Genomic DNA, 23,400 nt, shown 5'->3' with positions numbered 1-23,400 from the left:
TAGCAAGAGCATATAATAACAGTTTATGAACAAATACATTTCTAAGATAAGTAAGAAAATCTCAGAATGTGGGGTTGATGATGTCACTTTGCAGCAATTGCAATTATGTATTCTTACAAGAAATGGAAGGAGAAGAAATGCTTTGTACTTTAACTCAAGAAACTGGAAACATTTGTCAAGGCTAAGTAGGAAAATAATTTAAAGGAAGTCAAAGGTATTCAAAAGAATGTAAATGGCTTTGTATTTTGTGTGGAAGAATGAAAACCTTTCATAGAAGGAGACTGTGGTGATCTCTGATCCTGTCCAAATGCAAATGAAAAACTAACATCATCTTTTCCATCTCCAAATGCATGAGAAGTTGATTCCGAGGGGGAGGGAAAGGCAAATGCATCCTCATTTTCTGGTTTCCCAAAGAAGCTTCCTATATGGAATACAGATAATATTTGTTATTAGATTAAATCTGAGTGAACACTGCATTCAGCTCATGCTTCTTTATTGACATATTGTGCCAAATATCCCACTGAGAATCACCCTACAGTTTTGAGTGTATTGCTCCACCAGAGATGATATTTCCAGGGAGTTGTTATTAGAACTGACATGGGATAAAGTGTGGAGCACTTGAAGGGTTTAGAATAACAGAACACTTCTGCATGATACATTTTGCAACAGAGGTGTTTGTAAATAGAATCTGCAAAAGTGTTTATTTAGAGAAAAATGTGATGACTCATTGAAATACTTGGACTTTGTCCTCTCCCTTGCAAATCCTCTCATTTTGCTTCAAACACACCTAACACTATCCCTATTTCTTTCTTTCTCATACCTCTTCTTTTCCATGATCCATCAGATGTTTAGAGCCCAACATGCAAGGGTTGGGCTTTAACTAAACATAAAGGTTTAGTTAAAACACAAATGAGCACAATAAACCCCTGAGCTACATTATCACAGCTGAACATCCTTCCAGACAACCAAAGGAGCTCTGTTAAGCTGGATCATGAGCCTGTCAGTCATGGGAGCACAAGCAGAAAAGAGCTGATATACACAAGTACATCTGAGTTTCAGACTTACCAATATCTTCATGTGAGGACAGAGAGTTCAGGTTTCCCATAGGATAATTTTCCTCTGTCTGAAATGTAAACAGATTTTTTATTTAACAAATGAGAAAGGCAAAAGTAAACTTTATTGCTGATATGTATGTGCTTTTTTGTGAGAAAAACACTGTCTCGGTGAATTTAGCAGCTTTACAAAATCTGGATTTAAAGGTATTTATCAGTCCCTAAAGTTGCAAGGCAAGTTCTTTGTCCAAAGGAGTTTTATGATATTTACATGCAGCTGCAAACGTTCTTCCTCCATTCTTCTAGGAAAATACCAGACTGATAACAGTCCAAAAGCTAACCTAACTTAATACTGATTTTTTAAACCAAAACTATTCAAAACTATTCAAATTGTGACATTTTCTAAAATCTCCAAGCAACAACACAAATACTTCCTACTGAATAGAACCTCATATTGCCAGAAAGAGTAGCAGGATAATCACTTGTCACTCTTAAAATGAGTTCTTAGATTTAAAATAGATGCTGGAATTGTTCAAAACTCCCATTTAACTTTAAAGAATCCCAGATCTGCTACAGCCTGGTAAATTCTTGGTTTCTGCTGTTGAGCAGGCACAACATAATGTGGGTTCTGAGAGCACTGGGTGATTTTAAATCCACCTCATTCCTAAACAATGCACAAACCACACACCAGTGTGTTCTCTCCTACACACAGGCCATGCTAAGCCCTGTTCTATGCATCTATCCTGGATCCCCAGTTATCTACCTAAGAGCCCAGGAGAGGAAAAATTACTCTACAGCACTGCAAAGAAAATGGACGACCTGGTTTCCATTCCCTGCTCCATTTAATTGCCTGCCTAGCTCCTCCATTTGAGTATGGCTAATCCATTTTTGCTGTTCAGTAACCCTGATAGACTCTCCTTTCTTCCCTTCTCACTGTTCTTCACTTCAAGACAAAACCACACAGGAGAAGCATGTGAGTTGTGCATTCTGCTAGCGGACTTGAATTTTGCACTGTAACACCGAACCAGAAGCCTTTTGGTGAATTGAGTCACTGTATATTTGTACATGATCCATGTGAGAGAGATTCATAACCTAGACATTAAAAAAATGTTTGCTGCAAAGATAACCAGTCTGAAAAATCTCATTCAGTGTCAATGCTGTTTTGTTCACAATATTTGCTTTGTGGAAATGTAATGTTCACAATTAATCATTTTTTTACCTCATCAGATGAATTTTGTGCTCCAAACAGAGAAGAATCAAATAAATTGAAGCCAGGTGACTTCTGGGTGAAGTTCATGTGAGAAAAGAAAGCAGGAGATTTTGATGTTCCTTCTTCACAATCTAAATTTTGAATGCTGTAAATACAGAAATGTAGAAACTATATTAATAGCTTTTTAAGTGGTGTAGATGGCTTTTTCCCCTCTATTTTTTCCTTTTCCTCTTTTTTCATTGTTTTACATCCCCATAGCTTTCATCAATAATTGTTTTTTGCATCACAGAACAGATAACACAATTATTTAAAGTAATGGGAGGTGATGTTCTTACAAACTCCCTGCCCTCTTAACAAAAAAAAAACACCTAAAAGCCTATTAAAGATTGAAATCAAAGTGACAAATATTACTGCAGGAAAAGACAATGTGTATAATATATTTCTAAGCAAAGTACTGATCTTTCAAAACAGCTTCAACTGGAAATGATACTGTAGGAAGAAAACTTAATAAATATCAAGCATAACTCAGGAAAAATTCTAAATATTTTTAGAAGAGCTTTCTAGAAAATTATTTCACTACTATCTTTCAAAAAGGAGCAGAAATGCTTATACAATAATTGTGAGTACAAATTTTTGCTCAGAATCAAAATAAAAGCTGAAATCATACGGGTCAAATAGAGGTGTTTTTGAGAAGTGTGGGTTTTTCCCCTTTAAGTCAGGTGTTTTAGGTGCTCTTAACAAAGGTTCTGCACTTTCTTCTTCTGTGGCAGGATTATCTTCATTTGGCTTAAAACCTGTGTGCACATCCTGTTAAAAAGAAATAAACAATGATGTTTGTAACATACAACATTTCCCAAAATACCATTAGTCCTTTTAACTGTAAATATGTTCTCAGTGGAGCCAGCACTGAGCCTGTTTATTTATAGTTCTGTGCAAGAAATGAATTTTAAATGCAGACTTTTTCCAAAACAATTCACCAGCTCACATTAGTGAAAATGTTATGCACCAATTGACACTTTAACAGTTTCTTGCCAACTGAATCAAGTATGTCAAAATACTTAGACTATTCTAAATAAACTTCTTACTCATGACACAAGAAAGGTTTTTCTTACTTGAGGTACATACAAACAGTCCATGTGCTCATCTGCTTCTTCATCAACATGTTTGGCCTCCTGGCTTGCTGCACAAAAAAGACAGCACTGCCTGTATTATAACAGCATTTTAACCAGACACATAAAAATGACATTGTGGGAAAGAATCCTTGAGAAAAGTTCACTAGCTTGGCATTGCTATTGGGAAGGAAGTGTTCTGACTGTGGTTTTCTCAACAACCCATTTTGTGGCTCTGTCCATAACAATTACCTCTTATTCTGCCACTCGTGGCTGTCAAAGCATTTCTCAGGCTGCTGCTTGTGGTTTGGTGTGTTCTTCAAACCTGCCCATTGTTCCTGAGAGTGCTGTGTTTGTCTACTCCAGCTATTACCCTCTGAGAGGGCTAGTAGTCAATAGGAACAGGTGGGAACAATATAAAAAGCACATCCCTGTGACAGTGATGAAGTGTAGTTTAAAGAACTGGGCAAGAGTCAGGAGGAGAAATGAGAAGAAACATTATCAGAATTGCTGCTGTCAGAGTTTCTGCTCTAAATTTCAGACTGTGCTATGTCTCAGGCACTGTGGGTTAAGGTCCTATATTCTCTTTGTAAAAAAATCTAGGCTATAATCTTTACATGCATCTGAATTAGAAGTTCAATTAGAAAAAGAAATATTTAAACTGAAGTTCAGTTCCTTGTGATTTCAAAAACTACAGGTGTATTTGTAACTACCCTGGCTTTTTTCTGTAAGCATTCTGCATGTTTTTCTCCAGCTAATTTTCATCTTTAATAATCTTGATCTGATTCTTCAAGATACCTAAATTACTGAGTTTACTATATTTCCCTTCTTTGCATTTTTTCATGCCTTCTAGCTAGATGTTAAGACTGGATTTCATTTTACCCAAGTAATTTAAGATTCAGGTGTGAATTTACAAGAGATGTTGGACAGATCCTTTCCCTCACAATGGTCAGTGCAAACTAAATCCCAAATTACTGAGCAGTTAAGTCTCTATTTAAATTAGGACTCTGCCTGTCTGCTATACTCAAATTTTGAGCTAAACAATCAAGGTGGAAAAGAAATGCAAATGGTCGCCCTCTCAATGCCAGAGTTAAAATTTGGTGCCTAGAATTTCCTAGTTTACAACTATATGATCCAACCTTATAAAAAAAATTACAGTAATACTTTACCCATTCTTGCATTTTCACTCTCAAACTGTTGATAGGAAGTCAACTGCTTTGGAAGATCTGACAGTCTAAAAGACAAAGTTTAATATTTGCCTAAATGTGAATTATTTCCATAAACCCCAACCTCAGGAATGAAAGCTATTTTATTAAAGAAAATTTACCTGAATTTCACTTGGTTTTTTATGCTTACTGTTGATGGAACTTGGGCAATTTCTGGGCGATTACTCCCTGCAGTCTCAATAACCATCGTCTAAAAACCAGAAAAAACTCACATGAGGCAGCAAGTGAAATTTGCATTTCAACAGCATCACTCTGATTTCTCCTTAAGCTGTGGAAATCCCTTCTTTTAACCAGAAATAAGGGATCAGACAACATTAAAACTTTTTCTTTGTTTTACCTACATTTTGACAGCTAGATACCTTACATTCTGTAATTTTCTAATATTTAGTCACAGCTCTGCTAACTAGATGTGATTAATTAACTTTTCACTGTAACACCAGTAGTGCTGTGCCATTTACAAACTTCCTGCAGGTTTGCTGCTGCCACAGTCTGGTTGCTTGTGCTTGAGAACACAGAAAGGGCTGGGGCCAAAAATCACTCTGATTTCTCCTTAGACTGTGGAAATCCCTTCTTTTAACCAGAAATTAAGGATCAGACAATGTAAAAACTTTTTATTTGTTTTACCTGCAGTTTGACAACATGATGCCCTGTATTCTGTAAATTTTTAATACTTGGTCACAGCACTGATGTGATGAATTAACTTTTCACTTTAACACCAATAGTACTGTGCCATTTACAAACTTCCAGCAGGTTTGCTGCTGCTGCAGCCTGGTTGCTTGTGCTTGAGAACACAGAAAGGGCTGAGGCCAGAAATCCCTCTGATTTCTCAGAAATCACTCTGATTTCTCCTTAGACAGTGGAAATCCCTTCTTTTAAGCAGAAAGGGCTGGGGCCAGGCCTGGCTCTGCCTCTGGAGACAAACTGAGCATCCACATCAGTCTCAGTCAGCACAGGTCTCATGTGGGGATTGAAAAACTGCAGAAAATATGGAAATACTCCCAACCTCACAGAATTTCATCAGAGCAGAAGCCATCACTCTTCTCTGTAGCATGTATTTGTGCCTTAAGGCACAAATCTATGCCTCAGCATCAAATAACACATTAATTTACAGCTCTTCTTTCTTTTTAATTAACAAAATGTATCAACTGATTTCTATTCAGAGTAGGGGACAAAAGAGCTGGTTCTGCAGAATCTGCCTGCCATTGAACTCCTGTAATGTACAGCACACCTTTGCTGAAGCATAGCAACCTTCTTTCTTCCAATCTTTTTATTTTTCCTCAGGCTCCATCTTCTTTTCCTTGTTGCCATCACCCTTTCTTAAAGTTCTCTTAACCTTGACTTACTGCTTCCTACAATTGTCTAGGTGCAATTCTAGGTCCCAGACTCTCAGCCTCACCTCTAGATTACCCTGGCAACAGCCCTTCTATCATCCTCATCACCTCCAACTCCCTAAGCCAGTCACAAATCAGAATTGCTTGAAATTGCTTCTGGTCTTGCCCCACTCAGTCCTGTCACTATCCTTCATCTTGTTTTGTGATATGAAGGCTTTGTCTTCCACAGAGACTTCATTCTAAACCATTTAGTGATTGCTCACCTCATTCTTCAGTTCCCTTGAAATTCTTAAGAAAATCACAACTGGTTATGCTCACTTTTTTTAACTGATTTTTTTGTTGTTCGTGAAATTTTGATTTTAAATAGATCCAGTGAGATGTCTCTTAGAAAGATGGTTTAGAGATAAAAACTTCCCCAAGCTCCTGCACAGCAAACACAGTCACAAACTCTTCTACCCCTTATGGCCTTACTTCCTCTGATTTCTCCATTTAATATTTTAACAATCTATTGCTCTATGAATGGTTTTGCACCTCATGAGACTATTGGTGGCTTTCCCAGCTTTGCAAGTTGTACCTCCAGCTTTCTCCTGGATTAGTTTATTGTATTTGAATAAAAAATATTGTATCTGAATAAAGATGCAATTCACTCCACCTTTTCAAAAATGTCATAGTAACTACAGTCTTATGGGTGAGAGATAGAAAATGGAGTTGTGGGCTCCTGCACTGCACCAAGGAGTGTTGTTCATGGTTTTATTCCTCTCAGCCCAGATTTCTGTTTCTGGTCAAACCTCAGAACGGAGTTGTTAGCTGTGGGCTGTCCTGTACACTCAGTCCTTTATGAAACCCCTCATTATGGGGTGGATGGTTCATGATTCATCAGTAAGGTTCTGATCCTCCTTTAGAGTTCCAAATATTTGCTACATACAGAATCTACAGAGGTTATTTTCAATGCTAAAAACTTATACAAAATGAGTTGGTAAGATGGTCCACCTCGATTTGGCATTAGAATGCACTTTTTAAAAACACAGATATTTTCAGAATGAAAAGAAAGATTTTTGCTGTGATTACCAAGCAATTGCAGATTACCAGGATTAGCAATTTACAGTGCTAACAGGTTTTATGTAAGATATAATACCATGAGGTATATTTGAAGTGTTTTAAATGTAGACAACCACATAAAACAGGTTATATAACTTCATATTTTTACCAGTGGGAGAGCAACACACCTGTGATAAATTTTTTGCAAGGTTAGAGGAGCTGCTGGTGGCCACTGAAAGTTCCACTGATTTCTCTTTTTCTTCTTTCCCTAAATTTACAAATATTACATAATATTGTCAGTAAGATTAAGTATCTAAAGTATGGCATTGTCAAACTTGGGAACAAACCTTATAAATTTTCCTTTTAATAGAGAGCAAAAAGAAACTTTATCACAAAGTATGAACGTATGAAACAAATAACAGCTGTTTAATATTTACTGTACTAATGCAAACAGTGTTAAAGGTATTTTAGATTTGAGATTAAATTCTTTTCAGATGTTTCTGACACCACACATCGGGTGTATCTGTCATGTTACTTTACTCATTGCACAGATAAGGGAGAAATCAAACAAGATTTATAGAACATAAAAAAAGGTAAGCACACAACTTTCATTGAAAGCCTGGCTTCAAATATAAGTAGTTGAGCAGCTCACTAGATTTGTTATCATCACTTACCCATTCTTTTGCACAAAAATAACCCAAAATGCTCACTGAAGTCATTAAACACACTGCACCTGTTTCTGGTCTTTGCTTTGAGAATCTAAAACTCTGTACAGACTGGACAAATTTCTGAGGAATACATGGGACATGCAATGTTTTAAACAGCTGATGTTTCCCCTTTGGCAAAGATGGGCGTTCACGCTCTTCAAAGACCCTAAACAAATTTAAATTTAAAAGAAAAATTACTCATTGCAAAAGAAAAGAAATCATAAAATATAGCTGCTTCAAATAAGTGGAATTCTCAAGGGCATTGGATGTTGTTAAGGAAGTTCTACCACATTCAGAACCAGTAGCTGACAAAAATGAGGTTTTCTTTAAATAATATCAGAGAGAGAATATCTCTGAAAAAGAAGCCATAAAGAATAATAAGCCAATCATAAGAACATTGTTGGCTTAAATTTTGTCAGTATCAAAGAAAAGAATTAATATTGTGGAGCTTTACACTTTAATCAAAGTGCCTCATTATTGTAGTTCTGAAATCACATTTTCACATTTAAAACCACTTTTTCTCTCTCTGAGATTGTCTGAAATACTCACACTACACATACACAAAAGAGAAAACTGCAGCAAGTGTTTTCACTTGTGGGTAATTATCTGTGTAGGGTAAATAGCCCTTTACAGTGCAGAAAGACAAAGGTTAGCAGAACAATGAAGAGTAAAGTGGCTGTTTGGCACAGGAACATTTACTATTTCTTAGAATAATGAGTTCTATTTTATTTTCTCTCTGGCATTCCTGCTTAATGCCTCTGTGCTTCTAGCTACAACATCTGGTTTGTAGTTGACTGAACAATGCTGTTCAGAACAAATGAAGAACTGAGTCAGTCTTTATATTCTTCTTGGAATTCTCCACAAACAAAAATAAGATAAAATGTAGAATACACTTCTATTAAGAAGATAGTGTGGAGTAAAATTAGCAACACTAAAAAATACCACTGAGAAGCTCTGGCTAAATGTAAGGACCTAACTCATTAAAGTCATGTACATAGAAAGCACCTCAGCCAAGTATCTCTGATGAAAAGGACTATTTTCTCTTGCAATCACATTTATACCTGGTGCTGTGCTGGACTGAGACTGAACAAACTGTACAAAATATCTACCACCTAAAAAACTAAAACCCGAAGTAAATCTCTCAGTTACATTAGCTCTAGATAAACATGTGACAAGAATGAATGCTACAGAAAACAAGATGTGTGTGGCTGGTGTCTCTGTAAATTCAGATAAAGGGAGTCAAAAGCAGGGAGAAATCAAAACAGAGCCAACACACCTCACTGAGGGATTCTCACCCCTCCACACCCAGAGCAGGGATCTCTGCCTCTTACAGCAGGTCTTTCACTGGTGTTTTGTGTTCTGCAGACTCAACACACATGGTTTCTTTGAAAATTCAGAGTGCTTTCCATCTTTTTTTTACCTTGCCTTGAAACTAGGGGGATTTCTTGCTTCCCCATGTTTCTGTTCTTGCCAATTACAAAATTCTTACATGAGAAGGTAGAATGGGTGCAAAGCTACACCACAAAGAAATGTTCATCTCAATGATTCATAGGTCTGTAAGAAGATACTAAAGACTTAAGAGATCCCTGTGAAAAAAATCTTAGGAATTACTAAAATGACACTTTTTTATAGATATGTTCCACTAAATGCCTATTTAAAGCCCTAAAAGGATTCTTTTTCAAGAACACCATAATATAAAATCACTTAGACAAAGTCTTTCAGACATATTTTTGCTTTAAAATGGATTTTGGTCTAAAAATGCCCGACCAACAGAAGATGTTTTAACATTCCCAAGGACTCCAGATAAGTGCAAGATAGTCCTCATGGTGATTTTCAGTCATTGTAATTGAGCTCAAATTAAAGTGAGTCCCAGCTGTAAATGATCACTGACTAATTTACTAAGCCATTAATCCTGTCTATGAAACTTTCACTCATGCTTGTTTTTAAGAGCTAAATTAAGAGTTAAATTTCTTAAGTAGTTCAGAGGTGAAGACAACTGACATTTGGAACCCTGGCTCCTTTTCCAAATACATATATTTAGTAGAGTTAATGTTCTTTTATCTCTGACTGCACAGTCACTGTAGCTGCATTCAAAACTACTCACACAGATCTCTCAGCAGTAGCTGAGGAGAAAATGCTTCTACAAAATAGTATAGAAAATGTGTCCAGATACATTGAGCTTCCAAGAACCAAAAGTTGTCACTATCTTAACCCTCAGAAATATAAAACTTTTTAAATTTCATAATTAAATCACATGATCAGGATTAGAGAAGCTTTCCAGTCCTTACTGAACAGCAATCTGTGTTTTGTAGCAGTCTTTGTGTAAATTCTGACACAGTATCCTGGATAAAAGCAAGGGAAAAATATTTTGAAGTGTACCTTTCTTTAAACAGTTCTGGCTTCTCAAGACTTTTCTGATTTTTTCCTTCAATCTTTTCGGATTTATTTTGATCTTCTTTAGTCTCTTTGATGCTCTTAAAAGATAAAGAACAAATGGCATAAAAATTGACAAAACTTGAACTATTTTAGCTACATGCTGCAAAAGTTTTCTAAACTTCATGAATCAGTGCTCATGAACTAATACTAAATAGTAGTAGTTTCTGTAGCCAAGAGGTTCTGAAGAAATGGGGAGAACAAGGTTAAAAAGAGGAATTTTTTTTTTTTGGGTCAACTGTAACAACTGGAATAAACAGAGAAGTTTTGGAGCATGGGTGTAAATGTCAGAACCTGGAGCTCTTTACATGGTCTCCTTCAACAAATCCTCCCTTCTCCCTGTCTGTTTACACAGCACAAACCACACTGGGAACTTCAGTCTGGAACCAGGAGTGTCAAACAGGATGACAGAATATAAACAGAAAAAGCACCTGTGCAAAACGTGCTGCTATCAGCACTAGGCAGGGAATGGAGTCCTTGATCTGCTCCAGACAGATGGGTAAAAGCACCCAGATGCAATTCCCATAAAAAGTTATTAAACCTTTACAAGACTGGGCTACTCAGGCTTAAAAGACCTTTTATAGAAGAGTGAGTCCAAATTCTGTACTGATAAAATCTCTTTGATTATTTTGAAGATTCTCCCTTTGAAATCAGCATTTCTCCTGGTCAATCAGCCAGTTTTTCTTCTGGGTGTTACATACCCACACGTGTATTTTGGTGAAAAAAATAAGAAGAGAAGGAATTTCCATTATTCTTATTGTAAAGCATACTTAGTTAAATGCAAACCTTTAAAAACCCAGTAGGAAAAAGAGTGTGCAGCTTTCACCCAGTGTGTGACAGCTACACACTCAAACCCTGGGGCTCCCTGAGGAGTGGCCCTGATCTGTTTTCAAGTGTATTCTCCTGAGTGACACCAAAGTCATGGTGACACGGTGCCTTGGCAGAAACTGTGGCACAAACTGAGGTCAGCAGAAAGGAAACTGTAAAAACCTTCACATCCATGGCCCCTCTTCTCCAAAAAAACTCATGTGATGCTATAGAAATGTAATTATAAGGCTGGGATCATTCTGTTGTCTGTGAGATTGAAAATACACTACTTTTTTGGTGTTTCAGAAAATGTTACTGTGCTATGTAGGACCACATATATAACATATATTTATATAAAATAAAATTAGGATACAGTTACCTTTGTTAAACAGTCAAATTTCATTTGTAATTCTTCAGCTTCTTTTTCCAGTTTGATGGTTTCCTGTGCAGCAGCTTCAGCAAGCTGCAAGGTTTCCTGTATTTTTTTCCTCATGGAGGCACTTCCAAGTCATGGAATATATTTTACAACAATATATGGAATATATTTTACAATATATTTCCTCAAGCAAGGGATGCCACCAGATCCCTGACCTCTCTATGACATAACACAAATGCTAGAGGTGCAGGAAGCCCTGATAAATCTGCATTTTCTTGGCAAATTTTCAACTCTAACATCTATTAAGCTTCTCCTAAATGAAGCATTTTGATGGATATGTTATTAAATGAAATTTTGTATCCTTTACCCAAAATGCTCCCATAAATTCAAACTGAATAGCTGACTTTGACCTCCAGTTTTCTCAGAGACAAATGTTAATGCTGCCACTCTAAACATAAATCTATAAATCTATAAATCTATAAATCTATACATGTATAAATCTATACATCTATAAATATAAAAATATATAAATATATAAATATATAAATAAATATATAAATATATAAATAATTACTATCTTTTCTAATAGAAAGTTTTTAAAGGTAAATATAAAACTTCTTTCCTGACAACTGAGCAAACACTAGAAATCAAGGATACATGTGTACAGCCCAATTATTTATGGATGCAAAAGGAACAGCCTCTGCAAAAATAAAATTTACCTTCAGATCATTAACTAACAAATCAAGTTTCTTAAACAAATACAAGATAAAATAATAGATCATGAGCATTTATCCTGGCTTGGTACAGATAACAAAAATTGCAGTATAACAGCACTAAAATGTGATGAAAATTAAATTTATAATTTTGAGAGGCTCGATCTAAAGAAATCTTAGAACTTTTTCACCCCAAGAAGTTCAATGACAATTCTCTCCCCATTACATTTATGGGTGGTAGGAAGCAGTATCAATATGTATAATCTAAATTCTTATTTACTACAAATTTTTTTTCTAAAAATGGTGTGACAAAGAGAATATATTTTATTAGCTTAAAGGAAACTTTGGAAAATTGGAGGTTTTCTGTATGGCACCTTTAATGTGCAGTGCACTGCCAAAAAGCTTTATTGCAAAAGCATTGACAATAGCAGTACCCAGAATATCCAAGCAAGCATCTTCTTTCCATTTGTATTTTTCAAGGCATTTCAAAACTCCCTTTTGAATTTCTTCAACTTCTTCCTTTATTTGGTAATACTTCTGGGCCAGAGCAGTTTCTGTATATTTTTTGTGGTGTTCCTCCAAATTCATCCTACACTGGGTTATGGAATCCTCATATATTTTCCTATAAAAACACATGTAATTTAATTTTTTTTTCCACAGGAAACCATTGTTTATAAGGAAAAAAAACCCTATAAATTCTGGCATCAACTCAGTTAATTTGCTACTGTCATAGGAAGAAAAGTCAGATTATATTTCTATGGCAATATTTGGGTTCATTATTTTTCCAGTTATAGTCAAGGAAGGCTATGCTGTATGTAACAAAGAATATGATGTAAAAAGCAGGCAAATCTCCCTGTTCTGAGGGGAATGTGGACCATACCATATTCAAAGGCAGCCTGGCAGATGACAAATGTGTTTTTGGCTGTGTAACTATCATGAAACTCACTGCAGGCCAAAGTCTCTGCTGGTGCATGTTGGCACAATTCCATCAGTTTTGGTGGAGCTGGATCCAAGTTTCAGTGGGAGAGAATTTGGACAAAGCTCCCACATTCAGAGCAGCCTGGGGCACCACTGGACTGAGAGCTGCCTCCAAGGAGATGCTGAGTAATCTTGGGGAAGCCTTAAACACACACACCAGTCACACTGAAACAACAGGACTATTCATACTTAGGGTTAAGCAAACACTTAAATGTTTAAGTGGCAAAGAGCCAGAATGCTCAGCTTCTTGTGGGGCTGCCCTGTAAATTAATGTTGCACTAAATGTAACTTCACTGACACCATGTGAGCACAGAGCTATGAATTAATGAAGTAGGTTACATCAATTAATGCAGGAAAAGCTCATGTGAACAATGGAGAGGCAAATTTAAAAAATTATATTATTAGTACACTTAAGGATTAGCAAGAAATTCCTTTATGGGAAGAACTAGGGTGCTTAAAAGCAATGAAAGCCAGAATCCCATTTCTTAACCCGTCCCTACTAAAGAACAGCTCTCACCACTTGCACAGCTCACAGGACTTCCCTTTAAGGAACACATTTTATCTCAAACTGCTATTTATCATTTAATTGCAGCATGGCTGAAAGGCTGCATTTGAGAGTTCTGGTTGCCCACTGGCTGTGCCAGGCAATGGCAGAGAGAAAAACTCATGTCTACATTCAATACTGGAATCTTCTGCTCTTACAAAAAGAAAACAAATTCACAAGGCAAAACACAGTCAGATTCTAATTTTCAAATCAAACTACACTCCAGGCAAGAGTTCCTGTTGAACTGACTGTTAAAATGTAGGGGAGAGAAGCTGTAGGTCAACACTGTGAATCAAACCTAGAAATTGATATTTCCCAAACTTCACATAGAAAATGACACTAATCTATGTGCTTTTCTACACAGGTGGCCTCAGGAATTTAAGGTTTTTTTATTTACTTAATATTTCTGTATACTGTACAAAATTTTTCAGGCATGAAAGATGAAAAATACTCAGTTCTATTTAATTAAATAGATGTTACAGCAATCACTGATCAAAAATAAATTTGCTAATAAACTTACAATGCATTACAAATAGATTAAAATAATACAAATAAGTAAAAGAATTTGTTTTAGCAGGTACATTTTAAGCCTGTGAATATAATCCTAAAACTTTATATTCTTTTCCCAAAATCTATTTTTCACAGACAATATTTATGGCCATATGTAGTTTAGAAGTCTTGAGTAATCACCACTATTTTTAGTATTTTCTCTGAGTAATTTACATCCTGCAGTTCATGCAGATAACACAGACTATTTAGAATTCACCACTGTTCACATTAATCTGCAAAAGTTTTAATCTAATTGCAACAGGAAAAGGGCAGCACTCACAACCCCCTGAACATTATGTGGAAAGCAATTTATTACTTTTTCCTTTTCATATCACTTATTTTCAGGATTAACTTCCAGTTCATAAATGCATTCTTATATGTTCTTGAAACCAATAACAACAAAAAAATGTGGAACATTTTATAAACCTCCAGTATAAGTGCCTAATTAAACATGAACTGATCTGCCCATCTTTAAAACACATCTTTCCATCTAAAGCAGCATGTCCTCGGTGCCCCCAAAAGTCAGATTAAAAAGAACATTCAGCTCATAAAGTTCTAAAAACACTTCTTTTTCTTCCTAATTTAAATATTTAGAATTTACTGAATGCACATCTTGCTGACTTGAACATATCATCAAATGCTTTGGTGCAGAGAGACTATATTTGGGGCACAGTTTTGAAAAATGCATGAATGAAATTTATTTTGTGATTTGTACTCATGATGTCTCACAATTAGGCTTAGGAAAACAGATCAAACACTTTCATGTTGGAACTGAAACTAGTTATCTAAAGAAGCAATTTAAAAGTAATGCTTCTTTGGCTTGTCAGCTCAAATTAGTGAAAGCCAAAAAGGCTTAATCATATACTCATAGAAAGCAAATTTAGCCTTATTTTTCACCAAATTTAGAGCTCTGAACAGGAAGAAGAAAGATAAGCTACTAAGTGAGTTAATTAAAGGCTCTCAGGCATGCTGTTTCTGCTGTCCTGGACAACTGGCAAAAAGAATTACTGCAAAAAACACAAAACCAATGTTTTAAATTACTTAAATTTACAAATTTTAACTGGTATTTAGGTATCTGGAGGGGTTTGCCATGACTTCTGCACCCAGGGCAGCAGCCTCCACCCCCTCAGAGGCAGAGCAGGTGAGCAGCCCTCCCAAACTGGAGATCAGTTTTACTTTGTTCAGTGGAACTTTGCAGGGTTTCCTCGGCACAGCATTTTTGGCACAGCATATTCTCATTTCTGTGAGAATCTTCAGGGTCTGCTCTTTATTTCGTTGACTGTAGGCAGCTACATCACACAATTATTAATTTCTTTTAAATGCTGAGTCTAATTAATGAAGATGATAGAGCTGAGATGCCACGCACTGAACAGAATTGAATTTGCAATTAATGCTGACTGAAGCTTGCCCACAAAAAGTCTTAAAATGGTTTTAGACCAGGCTTTTCTGAGCCACTTTCTCATTTTTCAGGACCTAAGACTGAGTTTGCATGTTTTGTGGTTATTTTGAAGAATATACAACAGCATACAAAAACTTGATTTGTATATTCTGATAATGCTATGCAATTCATGTTCAAAAATAAGGAAAAGCATAAAATTATCTAAATGCTTCTAAGTGTTACTTGAAAACATTAATTATTTTTATGTATTGGGCTTTTCTTGATACAGTAGGCAATCATACAATTCTCTGAAAAATCATAATAGTCATTACAATGAGAAGCAACTGATTTTCAAGAATTCATATTTTATCATATTTCTTTAGCAATTAAAAAATAACATATGATCTCATAGTAATGTAAATAAAAATTCTTTCAATTATTCAGTCACTTGTAAGTGACTATAAGCTGAAAAGTTTGCAACAATTTTTTCTTGCAGACAGCACTAGTTTTGCTGATCAGTTTAGTCAGTACTACTGCTGGAAACCTCATCTTATGTGATCATAGATACCTCTCAGTTTCTGTGGCTTCCTCTAAAGCTTTCATTTCCTTGTTCAAATATTCTCCATGCTTTTTAAGAATTACATAGGTGGACTTCCAGCTGTGAACAAAGTAAACAAAAAATAAAAGCATATTAGTGGTGTTTCTTAGTAAAAAAACATTCAGAAAAGAAAACACCTAGATACTTTAGCTAGCTTGCAAATGATTTATTAATTTTTTGAAAGTTAAATATAAATGAAGTCTTTTGCAGGCATACATTTATTTTGTTAATATTTTAAACCTGCAAATTCAAGAAGAAATAAAAAAATATATATATTTAGAATTAAGAAACATTACAAAGCACTTTTTAAGAAATTAATGGAATGAACTTCACAAATTTTTTTGGAGCTAATGCTAAGTAATGTGGCATCTAAATCCACATTTTGGTCCTCAGCACATCACCATCAATAAATCCTTTAGATATGTTGAATCTTCTTGTTGGAGACGCCCACAACTTCATTCTCACCAGTATCACCAGCACCCATCTCACACCCAGAGGCACTCAGAATTTCCAATGCACTCAGAATTTCCCCATTTGCCAAGCAAGTCCTGCTCAGAAGGCATCAAAGTGATTTTCCTGCAGCAGGAGGCTGTAGGTGGTACTGAGAGCAGAGCAGCTTCACAGAATTCTTGGGACTATTGAAAGAGCAGGACTTTGTCAACATCCAGGCATTAGAGATAGCTCTGCCTTGGATATGGAATACCAGAAAAACAGGCAGATAGACTTCCTGATTCAAGTGAAATTCTGATGTCATCTTTGGGAGAGGCATATTAAAAAGTTTTAGAAAAGAAAGAATCTTGTCGGGGGAAAAAAATTGGTATAAGAAGCATGAACCAGCCAGCACTCCTGGCACAAATTGTTGGACACCACTGGTGATTAAAAGTGGAACTACAAAATGTTACTTCACCATTCCTCCTGCAAATTCAGCAGAAAGCTGAATTTCAAAAGGGTCAGATTTTTTTCAAAGGCAGAAACCAACATACTTATATAAAAATGTGCTTGCACACCAGACACTACTATGTTCTTTTACTCAGAAAACTCCATTACTTACTTTGTAGGGAAAAAAATAAGATGTAAAATTCATAGAGATTTTATTAATCAGAGCACAAGCCATGCTGTGAGTTACATTTTTTTATTCACATCTATTCTGTGGACATGAAAGAACATGTGGTACAAGAACAGTGGTTTGTGAACACAGCCAGGCATGCAGGATTCAAGCAGCTCATTTACTTGTTTGCAAAATGCATCACTGTCTCATGGATGTCCTTGGTAGCCATCACATTTATTTGTCCTTCCTTTCGTCAGCCAGGGTATAGAAAAGATCTTTAACCACACTACTCTGAAAGCAATAAAATTATCCTGCAGTTTGTCTTGGGACAAGAAAACAATTTATTTTCCTAACTAACAACATTCCGACTTCAAGTGGCTTTTTTTAAAATTATCTTCTATTTCCATCAAATCCCACCATCCTTGCATCCAAATTTAAAAATTGTATAGAGAAACAATAAAATTGGAATAGGTTCCATCAGCAGCATTTCACCCTTTCTTACTGCTCTGGGATCAACATTTCTAGTCTGAATCCTTCAAGAAACTAAATATTAGCAAAATGTCATCACTTCTCTAAAAATTTTTCATTTGGGTCATTTTCTGCCTTCAGGTCTTTTTTACATAGGCCAATATGGATTTCTTCAGAAAACACAGTATTATCCCAACACATCTATCCCATAGATCATATTTTCTCTAAACTTGCTGAATATAAGAAGCTTGTATTTTGTTCAAAGTCTTCAAATCTGCTTCAATATACTCAGAATGTCTTGTAACCCAGACAAAATGTTGCTTCTCTGAGAGCTCTGTTGAGCTCCATCACTGGCAATTAGTCAGCTGTGAGGGTGATTGTGACTCCAAAACAGTATCTGAATTTACAAAACCAACATTAGAATCATGTCCAGTATAGAGGGAGTGTCAACTAGAATAAATTTTAGAAGTTTGGGGTGATTCTACTGTGTAAGTGCTCTAATTGTCTGATTTATAGCCAGGGCTTGTTTATTGCAGTTTTCAGTCTGTCGTTAAATGACATTTCCAATAATTTAAGACACAAAGTCTCTACTCTTCTGCAAGCATTGTCCTTCTATGAATACATGTATTCATTAATGAGTCACTTCTCATTTTCAGTCTCTTTACACTAATGCCATTAATTATTCTTTGTAGGACTTGAGCCAAAACCCATTGAATTCAATGATTAAAATTTAGATCAGATCCTTAGTCCTACCCTTAATTTTTTACTCCTTCATTTGCATCACTTAACAGTTTGTCATTTGCAAACAGATTTGCAGCCTCAAAAAGATATCAAGGGAAGCAGTGTGGATGGTTTCATAAACTTGTGTAAGTGTTCATTTTATACTACATTGGAGGCAAGAACTTAATGTGATGGAAATATAGAATTTATTTACCAAGGTCAGATCTTTTTCCAACTCATGTTATTGTAAAGCTACAAATCAGTATTGAATGGCAATTCATTCAAATGAGCCAGCCATTATACCAACTTTATTCACTAATGATTCCATTCTTGCTTTTTCTTTCTGAGAGTTCAAAATAAACCTAGAAAGGACCCCAATGCCATCTTTACTTTTATCTTTATTCTCAGAAACACCCACACTCTCCATTCATATTGCAAAAAAAAAATTTCAAATGTATGTCATAGATATTTTTATTGAAGTACTTACCTTTAGAATAGAATTGTAAGAAAACAAAATAGAATTTGCCAAAAAATCCTCACTCCAGCTTCTGAGGAACTAGTCAGATTGTGGAGTAATGGAAAACTTTGGTGGATTTTATCAGCTGGGAAAAATTCTCTGTATTGTCAAATATAGATTTGCCTTTCCAGCTACCCTTGACAAACACCTGAGGTTTTAATTTTTAAAAATTATGTGTCAGGAAGATGAAATTCCTTGTAGCTAAATTGTGTCTTGAAAAGCTTCTAATTACTAAGATCCAAAAGTGATCAGCATTTAAAACTTGAATTAATTATCGATACAAACATTTATGTAAGGAAAACTGTGAATTGCAGCCCATTGCATGCATCAAAAGATTTTGCCCAGAAGGCAAATTTTGCAGTCTGGAGCAAAACTGATACTGGAATCTGCCAGCAGAAGCATACCCATGTGTGGAGAGGCAGTTATGGCACATCTTGTGTAAAAATCTGTATAGGAGAAAAAGTAACTTGAAACATGTTATGAAGAAAGGATAGAAAGATGTTCAATTTCAGGAAGTTTTTTTTTTTAACAGCATTCTTAATATTGGTCTAATTTGACAAAATTCAGGTGCATCCAAGTGTAGAAAAATTATTCTTCTGTTACCTTACTACGTGAATACTTTAGCATGCTGCAAAGATAGTACCTGTGATCTTCTAAAAACTGGGGATCTAAATAAAAAACCAACCCAAAATTAAATGTAGTCTGCTTTTCTATAATTCTTCTTCAGCAGATGGCTAATACTGAAATTTTTATACCTAAAATTTGCAGTTTAAAATAAACAGGAGAATACTGAAGTTTTCTTTAACATCACTGCTGTCAGAACACACCCACATTTATTTCTCCCTTCCTTCCTCAGTGAGTTCCTCAGTGGCAGCCCCAGCTCAGAGCTCAGGCTCTCCCATACTCACACATCACAGCGCCTCTTGCTGTTCTCGTTGTGCTTTTGCAAATCAGCAATTGCCTCATTGCTTTTCTTTATATTTGCCTCCAACCAAGCAATTTCATTCTTTTTTTCTGTGATTTCTGCAGTGTACGCTGGAATTAAAAAATAAATTTAAAAGTATATTCATGCATTTTCAACAAATCCATTAAAAAAATGAGTATACATTTATATTGATTAAAAATTCCTTCCAAAAACTTAATCTCCATAATGCCAGGTGAGTGGACAGCCTGCAGTTAAGCAAGGTAACAACAAAGTCAGTCGAAACATAGGGATTTTCAGATGTGTGGTGAGAACTTTAATTATCATCTAATATTGTGAGACTGCCATGGTTTGTGCTGTTTCTGAATCCCAGTCTGTACAGAACTGAAATAACTGTTAGTGATATTCCCCAGTTCTGTGCTCCCACTGAAACACTCCTCATTCTCTAGCCAGAACCAGGACCCTCTTTCAAACATTTGTATTCTTTTGCAGAAGCCCAGAATGTCAAATATTCTGACTGGAAAAGCTGACTACAATAAAGAAAAAAATAAAAAACACCACAAAAGGCATATAAGCAATTAGTGGAAAACAGAAAGAGAAAAAATACAATAAAAAGGAATTTAGCTCAATGTAGGAATGTGTAATGTATGATAAATTGGTTTAGGACACGGGTTAATTAATTTAAAAGTGCATTATAATGACAGGTACTCAAGGACTATGATATTTGTGGATTCTTAAGGCAAAATTAATTTGCCTCTTCTGACAGCAGACAGCTGATAGCACTTTCTGAATGAGTGGCTAGAGGAGAATCCATGTTGTTGAACGTGATCAGAGCTCTCTTCACAAGTAAAAGCTGTGAGAGCTGTCATGTACGCTCACCTTGCAATGCAATAGGCAAACTTGGTGAATGCTTTTTCTCTGCATTTTTAATTCTTTTTTTCTATGCAAGATTTCAGATTTATCAGTGCTAAACCATCCCTTGCTATCACTGCTGCCCTGAAGCACTAAATGCCAGAGTGGGTGGCCCAGCACAGAAGTCAATCACATCCTGCCCTTCTCTCATCTACTCCATTGGGAAGAGCATCTTAGTGATGCAAGATGGGTCTGGAGTTATTGGAATTACTGCTCTGAAACTTCAGTTTTCCTGAATTTGGACTCTGGTTTTGAACTATTTGCTATATATTAATTTTCTACAGCCTCTGCATTTATAGCAGAAAATAAACCACTTCTCACAGAGAAATGTCAGTCAGTGAAAAGCAAAAATTTCTCAGTATAATTTAATATCTTGAGTTATCCTTGGGTTATCTTCAGTCCCTTAATATTTTCAATATCTAAAGTCAGTAACTTGTCTTTACTCAGCATGAAGCATAAATACTGGACAACTGACATGGCTTCATTTCTGTAAATAGCTGAGTACGGCAGAACTCTGTAGATGACTTTTTGAGATTTATCAAAACATAACATCATTAACAGAATAAACATTTCACATCTTATTTAGTATTTTTTACAGACAAGCACTTCTGTGAGCTGTCCAACTCACCCTGCACTTTCCCAAGGACCTGGTGGGTGAGATCCATCTCACCCCAAAGTACAGGGACCTTCTTCAGAACAGCTCACCCATGGCTGCAGCTACACCCAGCTGAGAGAAGCTGGCATTTTAAAAGTTTACTTTATCTAACCCACTTTAAACTGTTTCTTCAGGATAAGGTAAATCACATCCTAAAAGCGCCTGTTTCCCTCCACTGGTAAGAAAGGGACTGTAGCCAAATAGCCTGATGGATCTCACACCAAAAGTCCAAGGCTGAATGCTACAGCTGCTCATCTGCCAAGTAATACCCACACTGAGACAAAATTACATCAGTGTCACTATTTTTTGCTAAGTTTTTGGAAGACTTAACCCAAACTGCTAACAGCCTGAGTGTTGGCTGTGTGTTTACACATATTTAGGTATCTCTGAACACAAAAGCAGCTATGCCATGTTACTACACAGCCCTTGGATTTTCCCTAAGAGCATTTACCCTAAGCCTGCATAAATGTTAAGGAAAGCCTTATCTCTGAGGTTCAGTTGTGTGACTGGAGAGTTAAACCAGAATCCAAGGTGTACCAGATTTAGTGTTACAGATGTTTTCATGTTTAAGGTGCTTCAATTCAATTGTGATAATCTCCTCAATGAATAAGTACTTGGACATATCAGTGAAGATTATTAGAAATGTTGTAATCAAAAAGAACACAAATTAGACCAGAATTTTTTCTTCTGCTTTTTTTCCTTTTTTTTTTTTTTTTTTTTTTTATGGAGTTTATGTGCTTGAAAATCTGCATGTGAAGTACCAGAGGTGAGCACAGATGTTCTCAGATTGTTTGTGGTAGAGAAACTATTCTTCAGACTTCATGAAGTGATTCCACATAGTAACATGGTTAGATAATCAGTCCAGACATAAGTCCATAGTATTGCGTTGTCTGGAAGCTCTGGGACAGAGCAAATTTGATGCAGAGCAAGACTTTCTCTTTGGGTTTAGTGTTTTGAATTTCAAATAAAGTAACCAGCTGCTTGATTGCAAAAAAAGAAGAACAAGGCTTGAGTACGTAGCAGCAACTGAGAGAACTTTCATTATGTCAAGAAAACAGAAAGAGAGAAGATGCAGTGAGGCAGAGGTCCAAATCTGGAAAGAACAAAAACCATGAAGAAAGAAAGGGAGGCGAGTGGCAGATGTATTGAGCAAGCACAGCTGAATCAAAGGGCTGCCAGTGACTGTGAGGAGCTGCAGAGTCAGAGCAGGAAATGGCGCAGCATGAAGCTGCCTGTCCATGAGGCAGCTGAGCAGCCTCGGCTGAAAGTGTTGAGCAAAAGCAAAGTGTGCTGGGGAGAATGAGCGAGTATTGATGGCTAAAGACGAGGCAGGGTGAGAGCAGGACACGGGACAGCTTCCATTGTTTATCGCGCTTCCGCCCCCGCGACACAGAGCATGTCCCAGGATTAACGGAACAAAATCAGTGTTCAGCATCCAGTAAAATGATCATTTATCACTACTCACAATTTATCTGATGGTCCACATGTTCCTTAGCACTGTGATTCTTTTCTATCTGGTAAGCTTAAGAAGAAAATTAACCCTTCATTATATACATATATACGAGTGGAGCTGTGAAACAAACATGCTGTGCAGCATTAATTGCACAAACTCTGATTAACAACTATTTTAGTAAAATATCTAAATAGAAATTTTACTATTATTAACCTCCCAGCTAACATTATGTAGCCAAAGAACAAAAGCTTAATATTATACATTTATTTGAAGTTAATATAACTGTTTAAAGCGGAAAATAAAGCAGACTGTATGAAGTGCATAAGTAATTGTTAATAAAAAAAATGTATGATATAATGACCTACCAAACTTGACCAGAATTTTGTCCAAGCTGATCGAAACCTTGCCACTCATTTCTTAAACTTCGAAAGAAAAAAGCAATTCAAGGATTTACACAGTCAAAAGCCTTGTTGACACAATAAACAAGTAAAAATTGCAAGACAATACCACACATTGTAACATAAAAGGGAGAAAAGTAGTTTTAGCTGCATTTGAATTACTATCTAATGGAACCAAATTTCTCACTAATGGTGGTAAGGGATTTGTAAGAGTCTAAACCACACTTAGGGAAACAGGACATTTATAATTTAGGTAAA

General features: G+C 36.0%; 1 protein-coding gene across 1 annotated transcript; it reads right to left on the bottom strand.

Moving 5' to 3' along the window:
- Nucleotides 1–218: 218 nt before the first annotated feature.
- Nucleotides 219–23,158, bottom strand: CUNH14orf39 (chromosome unknown C14orf39 homolog). Its single transcript, XM_054286689.1, has 14 exons — nt 23,110–23,158; nt 22,757–22,813; nt 19,711–19,837; nt 16,020–16,109; nt 12,437–12,624; nt 11,947–11,989; nt 11,293–11,413; nt 10,053–10,147; nt 7,700–7,839; nt 7,155–7,234; nt 3,375–3,442; nt 2,272–2,407; nt 1,066–1,123; nt 219–421 (listed from the first exon to the last, which is right to left on the bottom strand). Exons 1-14 carry the CDS (start codon nt 23,156–23,158, stop codon nt 219–221), a joined length of 1,455 nt encoding a protein of 484 aa, XP_054142664.1.
- Between the last annotated feature and the right edge of the window lie 242 nt (nt 23,159–23,400).

This window comes from Melozone crissalis, unplaced genomic scaffold, assembly GCF_028551555.1.
Source record: "Melozone crissalis strain CALT ecotype California unplaced genomic scaffold, PUWL_Pcris_2 ptg000056l_1, whole genome shotgun sequence".
NCBI lineage: Eukaryota > Metazoa > Chordata > Aves > Passeriformes > Passerellidae > Melozone > Melozone crissalis.
This window is presented reverse-complemented; position numbering and strand designations above follow the sequence as displayed.

What these genes read in the sequence shown, in the direction of transcription:
- CUNH14orf39 (XM_054286689.1), bottom strand. Translation starts at nt 23,158, where the DNA reads ATGAGTGGCAAGGTTTCGATCAGCTTGGACAAAATTCTGGTCAAGTTT. An exon ending in AGCAAGAGGCGCTGTGATGT is followed by an intron (nt 16,110 to 19,710) that starts GTGAGTATGGGA and finishes CTTTGTTCACAG; the next exon opens with CTGGAAGTCCACCTATGTAA. An exon ending in AATAATTGGGCTGTACACAT is followed by an intron (nt 11,414 to 11,946) that starts GTATCCTTGATT and finishes ATGACTTGGAAG; the next exon opens with TGCCTCCATGAGGAAAAAAA.